The sequence below is a fragment of the Crocodylus porosus genome, unplaced genomic scaffold, assembly GCF_001723895.1.
Source record: "Crocodylus porosus isolate Cpor-Errol unplaced genomic scaffold, CroPor_comp1, whole genome shotgun sequence".
In the NCBI taxonomy this organism is placed as follows: domain Eukaryota; kingdom Metazoa; phylum Chordata; order Crocodylia; family Crocodylidae; genus Crocodylus; species Crocodylus porosus.
In genome coordinates, this window is record NW_017728906.1 from 20648661 (window position 1) to 20667928 (window position 19268).

Here is a 19268-nt window from a genome sequence, read left to right on the forward strand (position 1 = left end):
GTGTGAGAGTTTTTAAATTTCAGCTGTTGGTGTTAAAGTCTGTTTGTGGGAAGGCTCATAGTGGCTGGCTCATTTAGACATCTAGGCTGTGTCCAGATGAGTGCAAACATTTGGTTCCCTGGGGACAAGTAGCTGCAGTGCAAGGGAACACCTGTGGCATGCAGGCTTTGGTATGTGGCAGGTAACCCAAGAAGTGGTAGGGAAGGCTGGGGCCAGCACTGTGCTCTCCCTGGCAGCCTTACTTGGCATCGTGGGGGTCTCCTGAAACTGCAACAGTGGTGATTCTGCCAGGCAGGGCCTGGCTGGCAGCTGCAATGCAGCTCCAGGAGGCCCACCTCTGCTTTTCAGCAGTGAATGTTGCCCATGCATGCGCTGCTCTGCTTTTTTTTTTTTCCCCCACAGGTTTTTTTTACCCCTGGGTATCCAGGAGTCAAATAAACCTGAAGGAAAAAAATGTGGAGCAGCACACACATGGGTAGTGCACCGTTGCACCACAGAGAACACCTGACTGTGTGGCATGTGGCTCTGCAGTTGTGTTTGTGATGCCACATACTGCACAGCCATGCTCATCTGGACGTGCCCCTAGAGGTGTCAAGTTGATCATTTGGAGATATTTACAGGTGAATTTTCCAGTCTCCAAAACCACATAGGCAGTTTTATGGTTCCTAAACAAGGATTTGGGCACCTTATTTTATATACTAAACTTGGAAAATTTGGAGTGAAATCCCAGCCCCCTTGAAATCAATGGCAGAATTGCTGTTGTCTTATGTGGGGTCCAGATTTAATCCCTGAAATTTCACTTATACAAGAAACTTGAAATTTACCTGGGTCTTTACACATATCTAAGATCCAGTCCTCATTCCCATAAAATTTTACTTCTTAGCTATGACCAAGAAATTCCATGTCCAGTGCCACCTGCAAGGATGTATCTGCAGCAGGATGAGCTAGAGGAAGATGACGAGCGAGGCCCTACCCCACCAATCCGCGGAGCAGCTTCATCTCCAGCAGCCGTCTCATACAGCCATCAGTCAACTGCCACATTAACACCTTCACCCCAGGAAGAACTTCAGCCCATGTTACAGGATTCTCAGGAGGACATAGGACATGCACAGCACCCACCTGACCGGAGGTTTGTTTAAACAAACTTATGCAAAATTGACAAATGAAGTCTCACCATGTTAAAGCCAGTGGCAAAACTCTGGTTAAGTTCTCTGAGACCAAGATTTCACGCAGCATATTACTACTTTGTTTATGTTTATCTCACGATCTGGGAAGGTTCAACAATTTATATCCTTAGACATATGTAATTAAGTCGCTTTACTATTATACCATGGAAATAAAAGTGGTATATCATCTTATGTTACACACAATGCTGACACAAGTTAAATTCACAGTCATCAGGATATTAAAGTGGTATCGTTAACACAACTTACTGTATAATTACAGTTCTATTGTTTCCAATAGATTTACTGCATTATTACCATAAAATTGCATGCATTATTTCACAGTAACTGTGCAATTAACTTGTCACCAATATATATGAATATATATAATTTATATAACCTATAGATTTTCCTTTTCATAAATCCTAATGCGATAAATTACTGCTTGTGAAATTTCCTTAATGTTTTTGCTTTCCCTCATTTAAAAATAAAAAAATCAACATTAATAAGATAGATATTAGTTTCAGAAGAATTTTTCTTCCCTTCCAAGTCTCTTTTAGTTCAGTCTAGTTTTTCTGTGTTCTCACAGGTTGTGTTCCATAACACAGTGAATTCTGAATTACATTTTTTTGTATGTAATCATTCCTGTTTTGTTGATGGTACCACAGTTTCTGCATGCAGGAAAACATTCCTTGTAGATTTCCCCACTCCATGTAGTCTCTATATATTATATTTATAGTAAACCAATAAACTTTTACTACTTTAGTCATTTTTATTTAATTTCTTACTGTTTTCAATAACTTCTGGACTTATTGTTCCAAAATCAAATTTGAACTTCTTAATTTCTCATGTTTCTTATTGTTGCACTTATTTCAAAGCAATGTTTTTTTCTATACTGTCATCCCACTGAGTTAACTGCTTGACATTGATTTTGTTCATGTCATTTTTCATACGTTTGTTTTCCTAGAAAACAGGTCTAGAGAAGAGATTTTTCTGTGGTTGTTTTTGTTTTGATTTGCACCATTTTTAAACTTGATCCTTACTATTTGGGCCTTCCTTTTTTTTAAAAGGGTCTTAAGTATGCTCCTAACTATATTCACCATTCTGTCTCAGTATTCCTGTTTCTTCCTCGTTATTCCATTGTTCTGTATCTTCTGCTTTTTTTCTTGTTGGGTCTCACTCTTTTCTTTCATCCCTTACGGGCATTCCTCCTTTCTCTCATTTAGTAACTAGCTAACATTGTTTCTCTGTAATTTGATTTGTCCTGATACTTAATAGCAAAATACCTATTTTACGCACTTAAGGACTAATATAGATACCTGAGGTTATTAAGGGATCATTTGAGACTGAAAAATTGAATCAATTGGAAGTTAATAGATAAGCTGTAGCTTGTTTTGTGAATGGCTAAGCAGATCCTCAGGGCCTATGTTCTGAATAGTATGAGGTGTGTCAGGCATTGTGCACAGAAGGGGAGGCCAGGTGGTAACGCTCGCAAAACTTCAATGTTTGTTTCAGCACAAAGAGAGAAAGGTGGCCATCACAATTCTCTCACCACACTTAATAGGATATGCAGTTAATTTGTGACTAAAAGGATATACCATTGTTGAACTGCTTCAGCATGAGGAAGATGGATGTAAGTTTTGTTTCTAAATAGATAAACCACCTGTAGAGGTTCAGCTTTGTTTAAATACCGTTGCCATTGTAAACCTGGAAAGTGAATCAGCCCTAGTAAGAGAAACACCACATCTGGTCTTTATTTTATTTTCTTAGACTTTTCAGTCTTGCCTTATTTTGCAGCATCTGATAAACCAAGCTTGTGACATATACACACTCTCTCTCTCTGGTTAGTCTGCAGTGTGCACATCTACCCTGCCTTCCTCTTTAATTACAATAGATGCAATATATTGAACCAACTTGTTCAGCAAACCTTGATCTTCTACATCTCCCACTTGAATGGCATTTGTATGAACTCATTAGCTTTAGAAGTCAGATTAAGCTGTTGTTGGTGCTCATCCCACTCTGGAAAGATATTTCCACCTGAAACATTTTGAGTGTGCTATGTCTTTCTAATGAAGAATGCTCATTGTGAAACAATTGGTTCTTCTATATAAGGATTCTTGATTAACTGAAGCGGTTAATCATTGTATTTAATGAAAACATCTGTCAGGGAAGTAAGTTGAGTATGTAGTTTTGTACCAAAGCTAGTATTTAAAATAATACTAACTGAAAAAAGCAAATTATTTTTTTCTTAGGCTACTGTAGTTGCGGTCCACAAACTGTATCCTTTTGGGGAGACGTTAAGGTTCTCCTGTCACTCCACTTCCTGCTTGTCTGGTCTTCATTGGTCATTGTGCAACCCCACTGAATGTGCTTTCAGAACCAGGCATCTAAAATACCACCCTGTGGTACTAACTGTGCAGTGAGGTTGGCTGTCATGTCAGCTTACTGGGGTCATAGCAGATTGAAACAGGAAGTTGTGCCCTGGAAGAGTAGATAAGCACAGGAGAAACTGAAGATACATTGAAATGAGAAACAATGCCAATAATGAAGTCAGAGCTACTGTAATTTAATACTTTGCTGGATAAAGAAAGAAATGCTGCTAAATCCATGCATCCATGAATAGCCATTTATAATTAGTCCAGACAGCAAGTCGTATTCTCAAAAATGGTCTCCATATTTTCTAAGAAATTGACCATGTTACCAAAAACCAGAGAACAAGAGTTAGCAAATTTACTGTAAGAGTGGATCTTACCTAGTAAAGGCAATGTTCATTTAGCCAAGATGAAGCTGTATTGAAAGGCAAATAGTGGTGTGTTTTCATTTTTTTTGTTTGATTCAAATACATGCCTCTACCATTTTGCAAAATGACTTTTTGGTTAATATGTCTCTATTTTTCATTGTCCTTTTTGCCTGTTAGTACTTAGGTAGCTAACAGAAATATGTGTGGAAAATATTTGTCAGGGACACTAAACTACTCAGTTCAGGGAGTTTTGTATTTTATCAGCTCAAGATTGAGCTTTTTTGGGAAAAATGTGTCCGAGTCTATGTATTTCATGAAATGAAAAACTGGCCCTTTTCCCAGTGTGCGTACACAAAAATATAAGAATAAATATATCAAGGTTGTGGTACAGTCATTTTGTGGAAATAAGCAATTTTGAGGTTCAAACCTTGAGAAATAGAACATATTTTCTTGAGGTATGTTGCAAACCAGCCACTGACAAAGTGTTCAGTAGCAGATTTCTTTGGTCATGAATGAAATCAACAGCAAGCATTCCCACACCAAATATTTTTCCTCCTGGCAAGTGGGAATTGAAAAACTTTTCTGGGGCTCTGGAAATAATTGCCAAAATTGATGACAAGAAAAAAAAACCTGCCAATACAAGCAACATTAGGACAAATATTCTTCTGAACAAAATATTAGACAAACAACTGATCCAGTGATGCTCAGTCCTTTTTGCTCTTTCATCTAGTAATATTTTAGCTTATTATTTAAGAACAGCATAAAATTAATGAAAAAACCCACACATACCTGCACATCTATTGAGATGGTTTGAGAATAGTAAATCCTGCATTTGTTTAGGTACCTTTAAAATTCTTTCCAATTTCTTACTCTATGATTCTATATGTGGGTAGCCCTGGAAATAAATTTGAAAAAAAAAAATGAGCAATTTTCCCATAATACTACCTTCCAGAGAATTTTCAAAACTGTTGAGAAGCAAATGTTGTTAGCCCTATATTTGAATCAATGGAAAAAATATTCCAAGAAGGATAATGTTTATGGAACAATCTGCTTGGGTATAGGTGTCTATCGTGTCTTGTAATTTCAGGCTTTCAAACCCATAAAGCACTCCCCCCCTTTGTTAACGTGCAGAGTTCATTTCATAATATAAAATTTGTTAAATTGTCACCTTTCTTCTCCAAGTTGTACGTGAGCTAAATCATAAAGTATTAGGAGATTTATGTGTAACTGAGTACATTTTTATTAGACGTGGAGCAGTATAAGAGCACCTGAATTTCTTATTGGTAGATTTCTAGTTCCATAGCTGTCAGTCATGGCAGATTAGAGCAAACATAAAAAAAAACTGCTGCTTTCAAATTGAAATTTTGGAGATTTAAACTGGGAAACCAAGTTGCTTGTTTTTTGGAAAGAGATTTTCTCGCATGTACTCTGATTTTTCCTCATTATTTTCTGAATTTTAATTATTCATAATATTATATTTATATGCAGACGCCAGCCTGTGAGCCCTCCGCCACCTCCAAGGCCCATTTCTCCACCACACACCTATGGTTATATTTCAGGACCCCTTGTCTCAGATATGGATACTGATGCACCAGAAGAGGAAGAAGATGAGGCAGACATAGAGGTTGCCAAGATGCAAAATAGACGGCTTCTTTTGCGTGGCCTTGATCAAACACCTGCTTCAAGTGTTGGGGATTTGGAAAGTTCTGTCACAGGGTCCATGATCAATGGGTGGGGCTCAGCCTCAGAAGAAGACAACATCTCAAGTGGACGTTCCAGTGTTAGCTCTTCTGATGGATCATTTTTTACTGATGCAGATTTTGCACAGGCCGTGGCAGCAGCTGCAGAATATGCTGGTCTTAAGGTAGCAAGGCGTCAAATGCAGGATGCTGCAGGAGGTATGTTCTTATAAGCAACAAAAATATGTTTAGTTAATTGAGAGAAGGAAGTGCCACCATAATGTGCCTTTTATTCCTAGCTTCTCTCTGAATTTCTTTAAGAAGTTAATAGTGAATTGACATGTAGAAATTCAGCGCACTGAGAATAAAGTTCTGCATCCATGTAATTAGACAGAGGTTTGTCCAATAATACACCTATGGAGGTGCAATGGGAGGCAGTTACCTTTGCTTAAGATCTCAAGGTTGGAAGGTCCAGGAAATCAGTTTGTCAGAGGTGTTGTGGAATGGAGTCTAAATCACAGGCAGAATACCAGCCTGTGGTGCTAAAATTATAATTGTTCTTTTGAGGTGTGTCTACACTGCATTCACTGTAGCATGTTAGATAGATCTAAGTTAACTTTAAATCAGAAGTTTAGGTACTGATGGCAATGTAGCCACTACAGCATTGACTGCATGTTCTTCAATTACAAGGATCTTTGAATATGGTCTGAAATTAAAAAAAATAAAAAAATTAAAAAAACAAAACAAAAAAAAGCAGGACCTCAGCTTAGGAGCTGTTTGCAAAAGTAAAAGCATTGAACTATTTTGTCTTTTTTCAGATGTTACAATATAGCCGTTACATTAAAGTAAGAAAATCAAAAACAGCAGAGAGAAGTCAAAAGGTTCACCTTTTGATTTTCTGTTATGCGTTGTTGTGCTTTTACATTACTTTTACCAACACAAAAATGCCTTCATGCATCATACCTGTTGTCTAGTTATCCAGTACCTTGTATACAACACTGGCTATTGCAGAATCTTCCAGGAGAGACTCAAAGCCAATTCACCTACCAGAGAGGTTTGGGATACTGTATAGTGAGATAGGTTTCATGTGGGTGACTAAAGGATGGTGGATTATATTTCCTCTGAACCATATTTATCTGTTTTATATCTTACTGTTGTAACTGTGGATATTCTTGTTATGCATATAAATGATGAATACCCCATTCCTTGTTTATGGCTGCATAGATTTCAGCCTCAGTGATGCATGTGGCAGTGGGTTCCAGTCTAATTGTGTGCTGTGTGAAAAAGAACTTACAATTTTGAAATTTGCTGTGTTTCAATGTCATTGAATGTGCCATTGTTCTTTCATTGGGATGAATACAATGGTTAAATGACTCCTATTCAACCATTCCTTATTATGTATGTTTTTCTCAAATTTCCTCTTCAAAGTAAAGAATGCTAGTGTTCATATGAGGGTTTATCCTCGTCTCCTGGAATGTGTAAAGGATTGTTTCCCTTCTAAATTTTTATTTCCGAAGTTTGTAAGTTTAAGCCATACCTTTAGTGGTACCTGAAGATAGCTTTTTGCCATTTAATTTTTCATTATTGCCCTTATTGGATTATATCCTAATCTCTCATTGCAACACAATTGAAAAGAACTGGACTAGGAATGATATAATTTGCCACTTGCCATTCTGGGCAGTTTAGATTATTATAAACAAATCAATAAGATCCTTGCTGGGTTCCTTACCTTTCCACACCCTTGTATCCTGCCCCATTTGGTAACCAACAACTGAAGTCAACAAGTACCTTATATTTAAGAACATACCCTTATTAGTTAGTATTGTTAATAGGATATCAATTACCAGCTATCTGACTGCCTCACTTGCCAAATGGAGAGCGTGAAGTTTCAGGTAATAAGTAATTATGCCACAGAATAGAATATTGGATTAAAAAAAACCTAGAATTATTTTGACTATCTTCTAAAACTATCCAACCCCAAAAAACAGGAATTTTATTACATTTTTGTCCCCACCAACTCTGTAAAAGCTGTAATGTTCTTCTCACATTTCTGCTCTCCTCTCTAACTTTTAACATTCCTTTGTTCTAACACAGCTGTTCATCACGGAGAACAAGAGGGGAGGTAATTTAGTAATTTTGGATGAAATCCTGGCCTCATTGAAATAAATGGCAAAAATCCCATTGACTTCAGGATTTTACCCTTTATCTGTGTGTGTGGGGGGGGTGTATTTTACATACTATTAGTATAAATTAAAAATTAGCAATATTCAAGTTTGTGCTGTGATGGGATTATTCATTTAATACTAATGCCTTTAGCCTTAACATAAATGCTAGATTTTGACAACATGAGTGAAATATGATAAAATATCAGATAAATAGTGTGGTGGCCCTCACATGCAGTACCTCAGATACAGATAATTATTCAAGTAGGGTAGTGCTAGATGCATTTCTAACAGGGCCTGAAAGTAATGTGGTGTCTGCTTATTATACTGCTGCTGTATGTATGAGTCAATCTCTGTACTGTCCAGCTAGAAGACATGAAACCTAGTATGAAAGTGATAAATTTTCTTGTTGATAGAAGATGAAGTCTATTGTACTGGTAAAACATTCGGTATGATCATAGGCTTTAGATTCCTGGAAGCAGAGCTACTAGAAGCAAACCAGTTGGATAATTTCTGTGAAACTAAGCCAGCCTGTCTATTGATATGAAAATGAATGCATCTCTTCAGTTGTTTGTTACAATATAGTATTGAACATATTACAATAAGATTTACGTTAACCTAACAGTATACTTAAATAACTTCAAGTTTAATATGGCAGTGCCTGGTTCTCTTTTTTTAAAAAGAGAGAATGTAAAATATTTTATTTTGGAGAGGAAAAATAGTAACTTGGTGTTCTATAACATTTTTCAGGCCGTAGACATTTTCATGCATCACACTGCCCTAGACCTACCAGCCCTGTGTCTACTGACAGCAACATGAGTGCTGTTGTAATACAAAAGGTCCGACCTGCCAAAAAGCAAAAGCATCAGCCAGGACATCTGCGCAGAGAAGTCTACACAGATGGTAAGTCCATTGAAATGGGTGAAAACATCAGTGAACCTCTATAAATAAGCACTGCCTATATTCTTATGTGAAAATTTTTCACAGCGATAACATAATACTAAAAAACTCACTCATTTGTATTCTCTGTTTCTAAACATGGTAAACTAATTATTTTAAGAGCTATAGTTCCTAATTTTTCAATATTGATGCCTCCCCTACATACAGCAACTGCACCTGTGTTCCATAGTGTCCTAATCAGTTGATTGCTATCATTATTTAAGAGACTATATCGTCCAGATAAGTATAGAAAATAATCTACATTTGGAATTAAAATCTTCATTAAAATAACCAAGTAATAAATCCCCCGTAATATAATTTTATTTTCCTTGCAGAAATGACTGAGCATTCAAATGGTAGACAAGAAAGTATTGAATTTTAATCCTAACTAAAGTATTGTTTCAAACAGTTACTTTGTGATCCAAAAGGCAAAATCTAATCATCTTCTCTCATGCCTTCACACATAATATCGACTCCTGCTGAAAAGGTAACGCTTGTATTCTCCGGGGAGTATAGGAGGATAATGCAAACATTGTGATGTTGTCTAGAGAGAGCCTTTAATGAAAATGCCTCAGGTGGCCCAGCTTTTATTAAACCACAACCTTCCAGTTTTATAAAACATCCCAAGGGCTTTGTTGCAAATTCATGTAAGATAAATTCTCAAAGACTTAACCCATCTTGTCAAGTTTGCTAAATTTGCTAAAGGGGGAGGGGAAAGAAAGAGTGTCAGAGGCATCATTCCCCACCTCCTGGTTCTCAGCAACAACAATCTGATTAGGACTTTCATTACCAGTCAGAAATGTTTCAAAGAGGGGCATCATTTGCCATTATCATATGAAAGCCTAATATTATAGATCCTTATCCAGGGTTACAAGAAGGGGTTTTTGAGCCACTTCTCCCTATGATTCCTGCCACTTGACAGAAAAATTTAATACAAAGCTCACAGCATGATGAGCAGAAGTAATTTAGCAATGAGTGGTTGTCCATGCTATTATCTGTACTTTATTCTGAGTATTTTCTCTCACTAGCATCTATCTGATATTAGACTACATTAAATACTGGCATGACACAGTGCACCTGGGCCTCTTGGCTCCTGCCCAGGCCTCTTTTGTCAGTGAAACTGAGCTGTCAGAATATTATCTGATTTCAGGAGGTTATTACAGTGGTTTTGCACATGTTTGCTTCTGCAGAAGGACAACACAAGGTGTAAATCCCAAAACTGTGCTGGCAATTTTACATTTATGGGACCCCTGTAATGGCATTTTACAAGGGTTTGTGGACACTTTATCAGCTTTTATCATCATGAAGATAATGTGCTTAACTGAATACTTGGCGAAAGAGCAAACCTTGATATAATACATCTACAGGAATTAGGGCATCAAAGAGAAAATCTGGGCAGGAGCTTTCTGTGTGGCCATTTGCTTCCCACCAGCCCAGGAATAAATAATGGTTGGACAGATATTGGATGGCAGGTTTTTATAACTTGTAAGTACAAGTTAAACCCTGCAGCACTGTGGTTAGGAACTGCAACAGATTTGACAAGCGTGATCGATATTTGCTTTGTATCCCAAGCACCTGCTTATTTCAGCATATTTTCTAATTAGACATGAATTTCTGCTAACCTGTGTATTATAATTAATGGGCAGTGCATTGTGTGGCTGTTAACAGAGCAGGGATTTATTGTTCTAATTTCTGCAATCCTAATAAACTCCAGTTCAGAGGTTATATTTTGTTATTATTTTGCCTCAATCTATTTACATAACCATATTTAGAACCTTACTGAAAGTTATAACCTTTCACTTTAATAGGCACATATAGAAACCTGTCCCTTTAGAATAGGCTATAAAACAGAATCAACTAATTGTTTTCCTTAAATGAGGAGCAGTGATATGTAGACATGAATGAAACAGTTGAACACAGTTGACCTTTTCCAGGTACCTCTTCGTTCTTTCTATTGGTTTGATGTCACCCTGTGATTTATTTCCTTTATAAGGCAATGCTCATTCCAAAAGAAGCTTCCGGGTTTTGCCATAACAAATAAACATACCAGTTTGTAAAAGAGGAGAACAAATGTGCCGAACCTGGATATCGGTCATTGGACAGGCAATTATATAAATGCTAAAAAGATATGAAGATCCTAGTTGTTGTATTCATGTTGCTGTCTTTTCAATAAAACATGCATTCCAAGTGACTGCTGAAAATGAGCTAATTTTTAGGTAGCAATGTAGGATCCCTGCTATTCCCATATTACCTGACCCATATTAGTTTAATTCTTGTTTCTTGCAGTTTTATGAACTATGTGTGATATGGAAGATTTTTTGCAATTATATGTTAAACATTTATATAAGTAAACAGAACCTTTAACCAGTGGTTGAAAATACCAAAAATAGTGCTAGCAGCATTGTACGTCTCTGTTTTCTTCACATGGTGAGATGTGTGAAGTTGGGTGGTGGTTCTTTCTGATAGTGTTTTCATTCATAAGGTACCAGTCAGTGGAGATGTATCTGTTTGTCCTTGCTCTTTTTTCAATAAAAGATCTTTTCCCTAGTTTACTGCACATAAATATAAGATGGCATATACCTAGATATCCTTTTCAATACTGATTCAGATTAGTGCTTGCTGAATCTGCAACTGGATTTCCATTATGTTAGTTTGTATATTGACAGTCATCCAAACTGTGAAATACTCTCCTTATTTGTTGCTAAAAATCTTTGCTTAGAAGGGGGTACAGATTAAAATGTATGAATACTTCATTCCTCTCCATCTAGTCTTTCAGAGAGTTAAATACAAGCAAAGTGCATTACTCGAACCAGCTAATGGTTATCACTTCTCCCCTTCCCAACTTTGGCTGACCTATTTACATATTGGATTTAAGAAGCCATTTATATATATTTGTATACGCGTATAATATATGTATGACCTTTTTTGGCAGGTTCTTGTCTTTTAGAATCTCTGTGCAGATTTTATCATGTACTCAGCTTCCTTTCTTACAGTTGACAATGGGCACAAACGATAGCATTTAGTTAGCTAATGTTTGGTCCTGCAAATCAATAAAATATCCAAGTGTTGTTATTTACCTATGCACTAAATCAGTGATGCACATCTGCAAGCCAGAGTGGTGCAGAACCAGTCTGTAGCAGGATGGCACTCTAGAGTCGCCGTGCTGTCCCCTAAGGGTGACCTTAGTACCATGTTGTTAGTGTTCTCTAAGCACCCTCAGAATCTCACCCGCCGCATCTTTGATGTTATGTATTTATTGTAGGGAGGCTGCCCTTTATTCCCTTGACTATGGTTTTTCCTGCTATGTGCCGGACCTGCCTCAGTCTCCCTGACACTTGGGCGCTCTACAGCCCTGCCTCGCTCCGCGCCCTGTTGACGCTCTGTCCCTTCACAGTCTTGTCTTGCTAGGGCTCTCTGGAGACCCACCTCATGGTGCACCTCACGGTGCTCAACGTTGGTCGCTGCCCCTCTCTCTCTCTCTGGGGCTTCTCGCCGCCCGCTCTCTGGGGCTTCTTGCTTACCCGGAGCCTCACTGGCGCTCAGGTTCTCCACGACCTTGTTTGTTCTGCCTTCCGGGGTACTCGGGGTCAGCCCTGTCCCAATATTGCGCCTTTTCCTGGTGCTCAGGGACAGCACCCCCCCTCTGCTGCGCCCTTGCCGATGCTCTGGGTCAGCGCCTTCCCTGCACTGCCCTTTTTGCAGTCTGGGAGGCACACTCCCTCTGCTGACCCCTTTTGGCTTAACGGTTGCTGCTCCATGTTGGAGCTTCATGGTTCGGGGCTTCCCCCTTAGCTGCCCACTCTCTGGGGCTTCTCAGCAGTGCTGCCCCTCTCTGTCAAGCTGGGGTCCCCACTCTGACGTGGTTCCCCTATGAGGCCTCTTCCATCCCCTTACAGCCTCTCTCGATCCTCCAGGCTAACAATAACCAAAACACAACCCCCTGGGCTATAACACACATCTATGCCTCAGGGCTAAAACATCCTCCGAACCACAACACAGGGGTTCCATCTCTTACCCGTGTCACTAGCTGCTTGCACATCCAAGCCTTTTCCTTTTTGCTCATTCAGGGCTGAGCTCCTTCCTCCTTGGCCACCAGCAGTCCCCCACTCTGGCCTTTGGCCTGCAGTTTGTCAGAGCCAGGCCCTGCCCCTTTCGTTCAGCTGACCGGACGAGTGTGTCCTTAACTGCCTCAGGTTGGCTCTAGCAACCGGCACCTGAGCCACTCCTCCAGCTCTCCCAGTAGCAGGCATCTTAGTGCCCTGCTACACAGTCCATAGTCCAGATCCATCACTCAGTGTGAGTCCATGGGTGTGATCCATTATGCTGACCCAGCTGCACACACTATGTACCACGTACAGCCTGATCTCACACATCTGACTGGATGCTCACCAGCTTGACCCCATATGCCAGATTCAGTCACATGCTGTAATGACCCGATGCTCCAGATCCAGCTGCATGCTATGCTGCCCCCACATGCTGGATCTAGCTTCTCACTGACCCTATCTCTGTCATCCGATCCATGGGGCTTCCCACCCCACTGCTCATCCAGAAATTTGGCTGCAGTTATTGCTGCTACCATTCCCTGCTGCCAAATTTTCAGACTTGTGGGAAGATCCATAAGCCAGATGATGGTCTCGCAATCTGGATTTAGTCCACTAGTTGGTGGTTGAGCACCCTACACAAAAGTAGGCCTGCATAAGGTTGTGACAGCTGCATTTCTCACAAGTGGATCAAATATTTATATGGAAGACAATTTCAAATATTTTGAATCTTGCTCTGGCCCATGTTTAAGGGTTATAGTCCTCTGTTTCTCTGGTACAAAATGTCTAAATGGTGTAAGACATAACTTATAACAAAGAAAAGTTTTGTAACTCCACCGAATGCCAAAAATACATTTTTTCCAGAAAGTGATGTTATGATTTGGATATTCAGTATTTTGTGATATTCCAAAATAAACCACCTTTCCTTTAAGATGGGTATCCTGAGAGAGATTGACCTTGAAATGATATTTTTTTTAATGAAAAGTGATTAATAAGAATATATACAAACCTGAATTGAAAAACCCTTTTTGTGTTGTACTATTTTTGTACATGTATTCACTTATTTATCATCCACAGAATTTAGAACTGTAAGCCAACAGGAGATATTTTTTTTTGTACAACCATTGTTTTAAGTAACAGTGCTTAAAAATTTTAAATGATATATATTCTAAATCTTACAGGATCAGGTTCTATGTTGGCAGTTTTATTCATACGTTATATGTATTGTAGAAATCTAGTTTGGTATTTTATAGAAAGCAAACTTCAAGTTTCATGTTTACTGTCAATTATGTTTTCCTTGGATATGTTAACAAAATTCTAGGGCATCAGAGAGTATTTTATTTTATTATTTTAAAGAAAAAAGTCCTAATAATACCTGGTTATTTGTTTTGTCATTATGGATCAAACTTGGACTCTTTTTTTTTTTTTAGGCTGTTTTGCAGTCTCTCCACTTAAGTATAGAAGTGGGCTTAGTATTCCTCCCCCAGTTGTTTTTCCCATGATTCCTATATCTGTTCTCATTTAGCATCTTATTGAAAATTGTAATCACTCTCTTCAGAAGGCACATATGGAAGATTTCCCCTGTAGAATATGCTATAAAAAGGCATCCGTTAATTGTTTTTCTTAAGTGGGCAACAATGCAAGCATAAATGAAACAGTTGAGCACTGCTGACCTTTACCAGGTATCTTAGATTGGTTTGATGTCACTCTGTGATTTATTTTTTATTTCTCGCAATGGAGGCCTTCATTTTCGTTTTAATAACGAAACATACCAGTTTGTACTAGAGGAGGCAGATTGAATCTGGATTTTCTCCGTTATTTGAGCTGTTAAATAAATACCACAGGGGTGTAATAGTATTGACCTCTGAAAAGTTTCCTTTTCTTGTTTAAAGGATTCCTCTCAGCAAGGAACAGTATGTTATAATGAAGATTTTTATAGTTTCCCTGCAGGTTGTGACAAAGTGCTCTCTGTCAAAAGTATCACTTTTCTGTTGTTACTACTGTACAATGGAGTTATTGCAATTTTACACATCTTTTTTTCATGCAGAGGCATTATCAAGACATAAGGTAATCATACTTTAGGATTCCTTGTCCTAGGGGCAGATGGTTAAATCTGGGGAGAAAAAAAATGTTTATTTAAAGTTATATTTTAATTTCTGGGATTACAGACTTTTTTTCTTTGTTTTGATTTGTTCATGGAGGGGCATATATGTTGGTGGGGGAGGTATTTACATTCAGGGTAGAAAAGTGAACTACCTTTAAGAGCTGAAAGTGTTGAGAGGGCATTTCTATTGGATTATTGTGATTGGTTCTGTGTTTACTTGCCAGAAATCATTGTTGTTTAGTTCTTGTTGGACTACACTGGAACTCTCTGGACTGCAAAGAGGTTTCGTTTTATATTTACAGCCTGCTCAGAAAGATAAGTCAGATTCACTGCCACAGTCTTTCCTTTTTATTATAATAAATCAACCCTCACTCTTTAGATAAAGTAAGATTTTGTTGCAGCAACTTATTGGCATATTCCAGTTTCAAGCATATTTAAGCATGTGGACTGATCTATAGTGTGCCGTTTCAGGTTTGGTAATAAGAGTGGCTTTTCATAAGGTGCATCTGAAAATTGTTGAGACATGAAGACATACTGACAGGAGGGAGTGGCAGTGACAGTGGCAGCCCATATTGAAATATAGCTACTTTGCAATCTAATGCCTACAGAATTGCCATTCATAACAGGGAATGAGGGAAAAAAAGACAGAAAGACATTGCAAAACACATCCTTAGCCAGTATTGTCCATAATGTAGGATTTGCTTCTAGAGGTTGCTTGGAACATTTGTTTATTAAGATGTTGAAGCTGATGATATCCACAGGGTATTACTGGTTTCACTTGCTTGAAATATTCTTTTTCCGAAGTTGGGAAGTTAGCTCTAAGCCACTTTTTTCATTTCCCAGATCCCATATCATCTGACAACTGAAATTATTCTGATCATGTCTTATGCATGTGCAAGACAGTTTAACATTATGGCACTGGAAGCAGTCCAGCATAAACCTGTGTACCAGGTATAGCTCAGTTAAAACGCCATGCTACCCTTCCTTCATATGTACACAATCCCCTGGCTGGACAAGATCATCACATAGGTATGCTCTCCAGTCAGGGGATGATAGGGAATAAGGGGCTGATCTTTTGCACTCCCTACCCCCACAGCAGAAAGGCTGCCTCCAGCTGATACCACTGCCAGCATAAATTGGAAGCAGCTGTGGCAGAGGTATCTCCCAGCCACCCAAGATAAGGGGCACGTTCTCTTCACCCCTGCCAAATGGGGCACAGAGAGAGGGGAAGACTGTGCTTGATAGCCACTACCCACAGCAGCATATGGGAGGGGGCTGATGTGGCATGCTCTCCTCACCCTCCCCAGTCCTGGGGAATATTGTCACACACTTTTTGTAGTACTAGAAGGGCATGGATAGTGCTACAAAAATAACATGTATCCAAGCCATGGTCTAACACACCACTTCAGATAGCCTGTACAGGGTCCAACTGATGGTACACAGGCTGTCTGCACCCCTGTGGACCAGGGTTAGCATGTGGCCTGTACAGGGTTATCCATTTCCCCGGATACTAATGCTGCAGCAGTAGGATTCCCCCTCCCTTCTCCAGGTTCTGCTTCCTACCCATGCTTCTAGGCTTGGTCAGCATAGCAGAAGGGAGCGGAGTGCCCATGCTGTGTGTACACCAGGGAGGGGACGGATGTTTGTACTGTACATCTGCGGTAGAAAAGGGAGCTAAGCTGCTCACACTGCAGGTTTCATCAATCATGAAGCTTTGTGGAAAGTACTGGCCAGATTTGGATGCCCTGAAAAATGCATCAAAGTCTTGAAGCTTCTTCACAGCCAAATGACTGCAACTCTTCTTTGTAGCAGATTGGAGACAGATCCATTTCTCATCCAAACTGGGGTCAGGCAAGGATGTGTCATTGCCCCAATTCTGTTCCCCTTTTTTTTTTTTTTACTGTCATCCAGGTTCTTCTTCATCCTGGTTCTTGTTAAAAACCACTTCCCTTCTAGAATCGACCTGGAATACTGAACAAATAGAGGGCTTTTCAATTTGGGAATATTTCACTGAAAGACCAAAGTATTCAAACCAGCCATCCTTGTCCTTCAATATGCTGATGACTATACCACCTTGTGTGCACTGAGGAAAAAATCTAGACTGTGCTGGACCTCTTCACTATTAAACTTTAAGCTTCTCTTTCAAAATTATGAAGAATAAAGTGTTCTATCAGCCTACTCCAAGCCCTGAATGTGACCTCCCCTTCTCAAATTACCATTAAGGAGAAGACCCTGGAGATAATTGAGCACTTTCTTTACCCTTGGTAGCCACCTCTCTCAGAAAGCAAACGTTGATAAGGAGATCCAGCACAGAATCCAGTGCACAAGTGCCTTCTCAAAAGACACTGCTTTGGCACGTTTTTATTGATTGTGATCTTTGGAAATAAACCAAAATCTGTGTCTACTTTCCTCTACAGATTTTTAATGTGGGTAACCTGCTATTGTTATCTCAAGAGTCTAAAGAGATATCACCAGTGATGTCTACAGAAAAAAAATCCACATTGAATGGAGGGATCACTGCACAAATGCCAGTATCTTTGCTGAAGCCAGTGTTACCAGCACTGAGTCGGTCATCCTCAAGCCCCAACTTTGCTGAACTGGACACTTTATGCAGATACCCAACTCTTGACTTGCAAAACAAATATTCTCTTCCCAGCTGAGTTGCAGTCTGAGATTTCGTGGTGCCAGAGGAAAATTACAAGGGCATGTTGAAGGCACAGAATCATAGAAAATTAGGGTTGAAAGGGATCTCAGGAGATCATCTTGTCCAACCCCTGTTCAAAGCAGGACCATCCCCAACTAGATCATTCTAGCCAGGGCTTTGTTGACCTGAGGCTTAAAAACCTCCAAAGATGGAGATTCCACCACCTCCGGGTAACCCATTCCAGTGCTTTACCACCATTGCTCCTTGTTCTGTCATCTGCCACCACTTAGAACAGTCCAGCTCCATCCTCTTTGAAAACACCCTTCAGGTATTGAAGCCTGCTATCAAATCCCCCCTCAATCTTCTCTTCTGCAGACGAAATAAACCAGTTCCCTAAGCCTGTCCTCATAAGTCAAGAGCCCCAGCCCCCTAACTATTTTCATTGCCCTTCACTGGACTCTCTCCAACTTGTCCACATCCTTTTTGTAGTGGCGGGCCCAAAACTGGACACTGTACTCCAGATGTGGCCACACCAGTACAGAATACAGGGGAATAATCACTTTGTTTGATCTGTGGGCAGCACTCTTACTAGTGTAGCCCAGTATGCTGGTAGTCTTCATGACAACAAGAGCACATGGTTGACTCATATCCAGCTTATTGTCCACAATAACCCCAAGGTCCTTTTCTGAGATGCTGCTCAGCCAGTTGGTTCCAAACCTGTAGCATCCTAAGTGCAGAACTTTGTGCTTGTTAAACCTCATGAGATTTCTTTTGGTTCAGTCCTTCAATTTGTCTAGGACACTCCGAGTCCTAGCCCTACCCTCCAGAGTATCTGCTACTCCCCCCAGTTTGGTCTCATTCATGAACTTGATGATGGTGTACTCCATCTCATCTTTCATGTCATTAATGAAGATACTGAACAAAACCAGCCCCAGGACTGATCCCTGGGGAGCTCCACTTGATACTGGCTGCCAACTAGACATAGTCTCATTGATCACTACCTGTTGAGCTCAACAATCCAGCCAGCTTTCTATCCACCTCACAGCCCATTCATACAAACCATACTTTCTTAGCTTGTTTGCAAGAGTCCTGTGGGAAACCATATCAAAAGCCTTGCTAAAGTCAAGGTATATTATATTCACTGCTTTCCCCGCATCTGCAGAACCAGTCACCTGACCATAGAAGTCAGTCAGGTTGGTCAGGCATGACTTGTCCCAAGTGAATCCAGGCTGACTGTTCCTGATGCCTTTTTTTCTCGAAGTGCTTAGAAATGGATTATTTGAGGACCTGCTTCATGATTTTTCCGGGGACCAAGGTGAAGCTGACTGTTCTGCAGTTCCCTGGATCCTCCTCCTTCCCTTTCTTAAAGATGAACATTATATTTGAACTTTTCCAGTCACTCAGAACTTCCCCCAGTTGCCACAGCTTTTCAAAGATAATCGCCAGCGGTTCTGAAATCACTTCAGCAAACTTGCTTGGTAACCTTGGATGCATCGCATCTGGTCCCATGGGTATGTACATGTCCAGCTTTTCTAAATAGTCCCCAACCTGTTCTTTCAACACTGAGGGCTGCTCGCCTTCTCCCCAGACTGTGCTGCCCAGTGCAGTATTCTGGGAGCTGACCTTGCCTGTGAAGACCGACATAAAAAAGGCACCGAGTACTTCAGCCTTTTCCTCATCATCTGTTACTAGGTTGCCTCCCCTATTTAGTCCCACACTTTCCGTGACCTTGCTCTTATTGCTAACATACTTGTAGAAACCCTTATTGTTGCCCTTTCTGCCCCTTGCTAGCTGCAA

General features: G+C 39.8%; 1 protein-coding gene across 4 annotated transcripts in view; it reads left to right on the forward strand.

The window, feature by feature from the left end:
- The window catches only part of ROBO1 (roundabout guidance receptor 1), a 1129598-nt gene that overhangs the window by 1101115 nt on the left and 9215 nt on the right, over positions 1-19268 (forward strand). For all 4 annotated transcript variants that reach the window (XM_019528741.1, XM_019528738.1, XM_019528739.1 and 1 more), the window contains 3 exons: positions 884-1129; positions 5392-5801; positions 8495-8647. In XM_019528741.1, coding sequence (XP_019384286.1) covers positions 884-1129; positions 5392-5801; positions 8495-8647 — 809 coding nt within the window. The remainder of the gene's footprint in view (positions 1-883; positions 1130-5391; positions 5802-8494; positions 8648-19268) is intronic.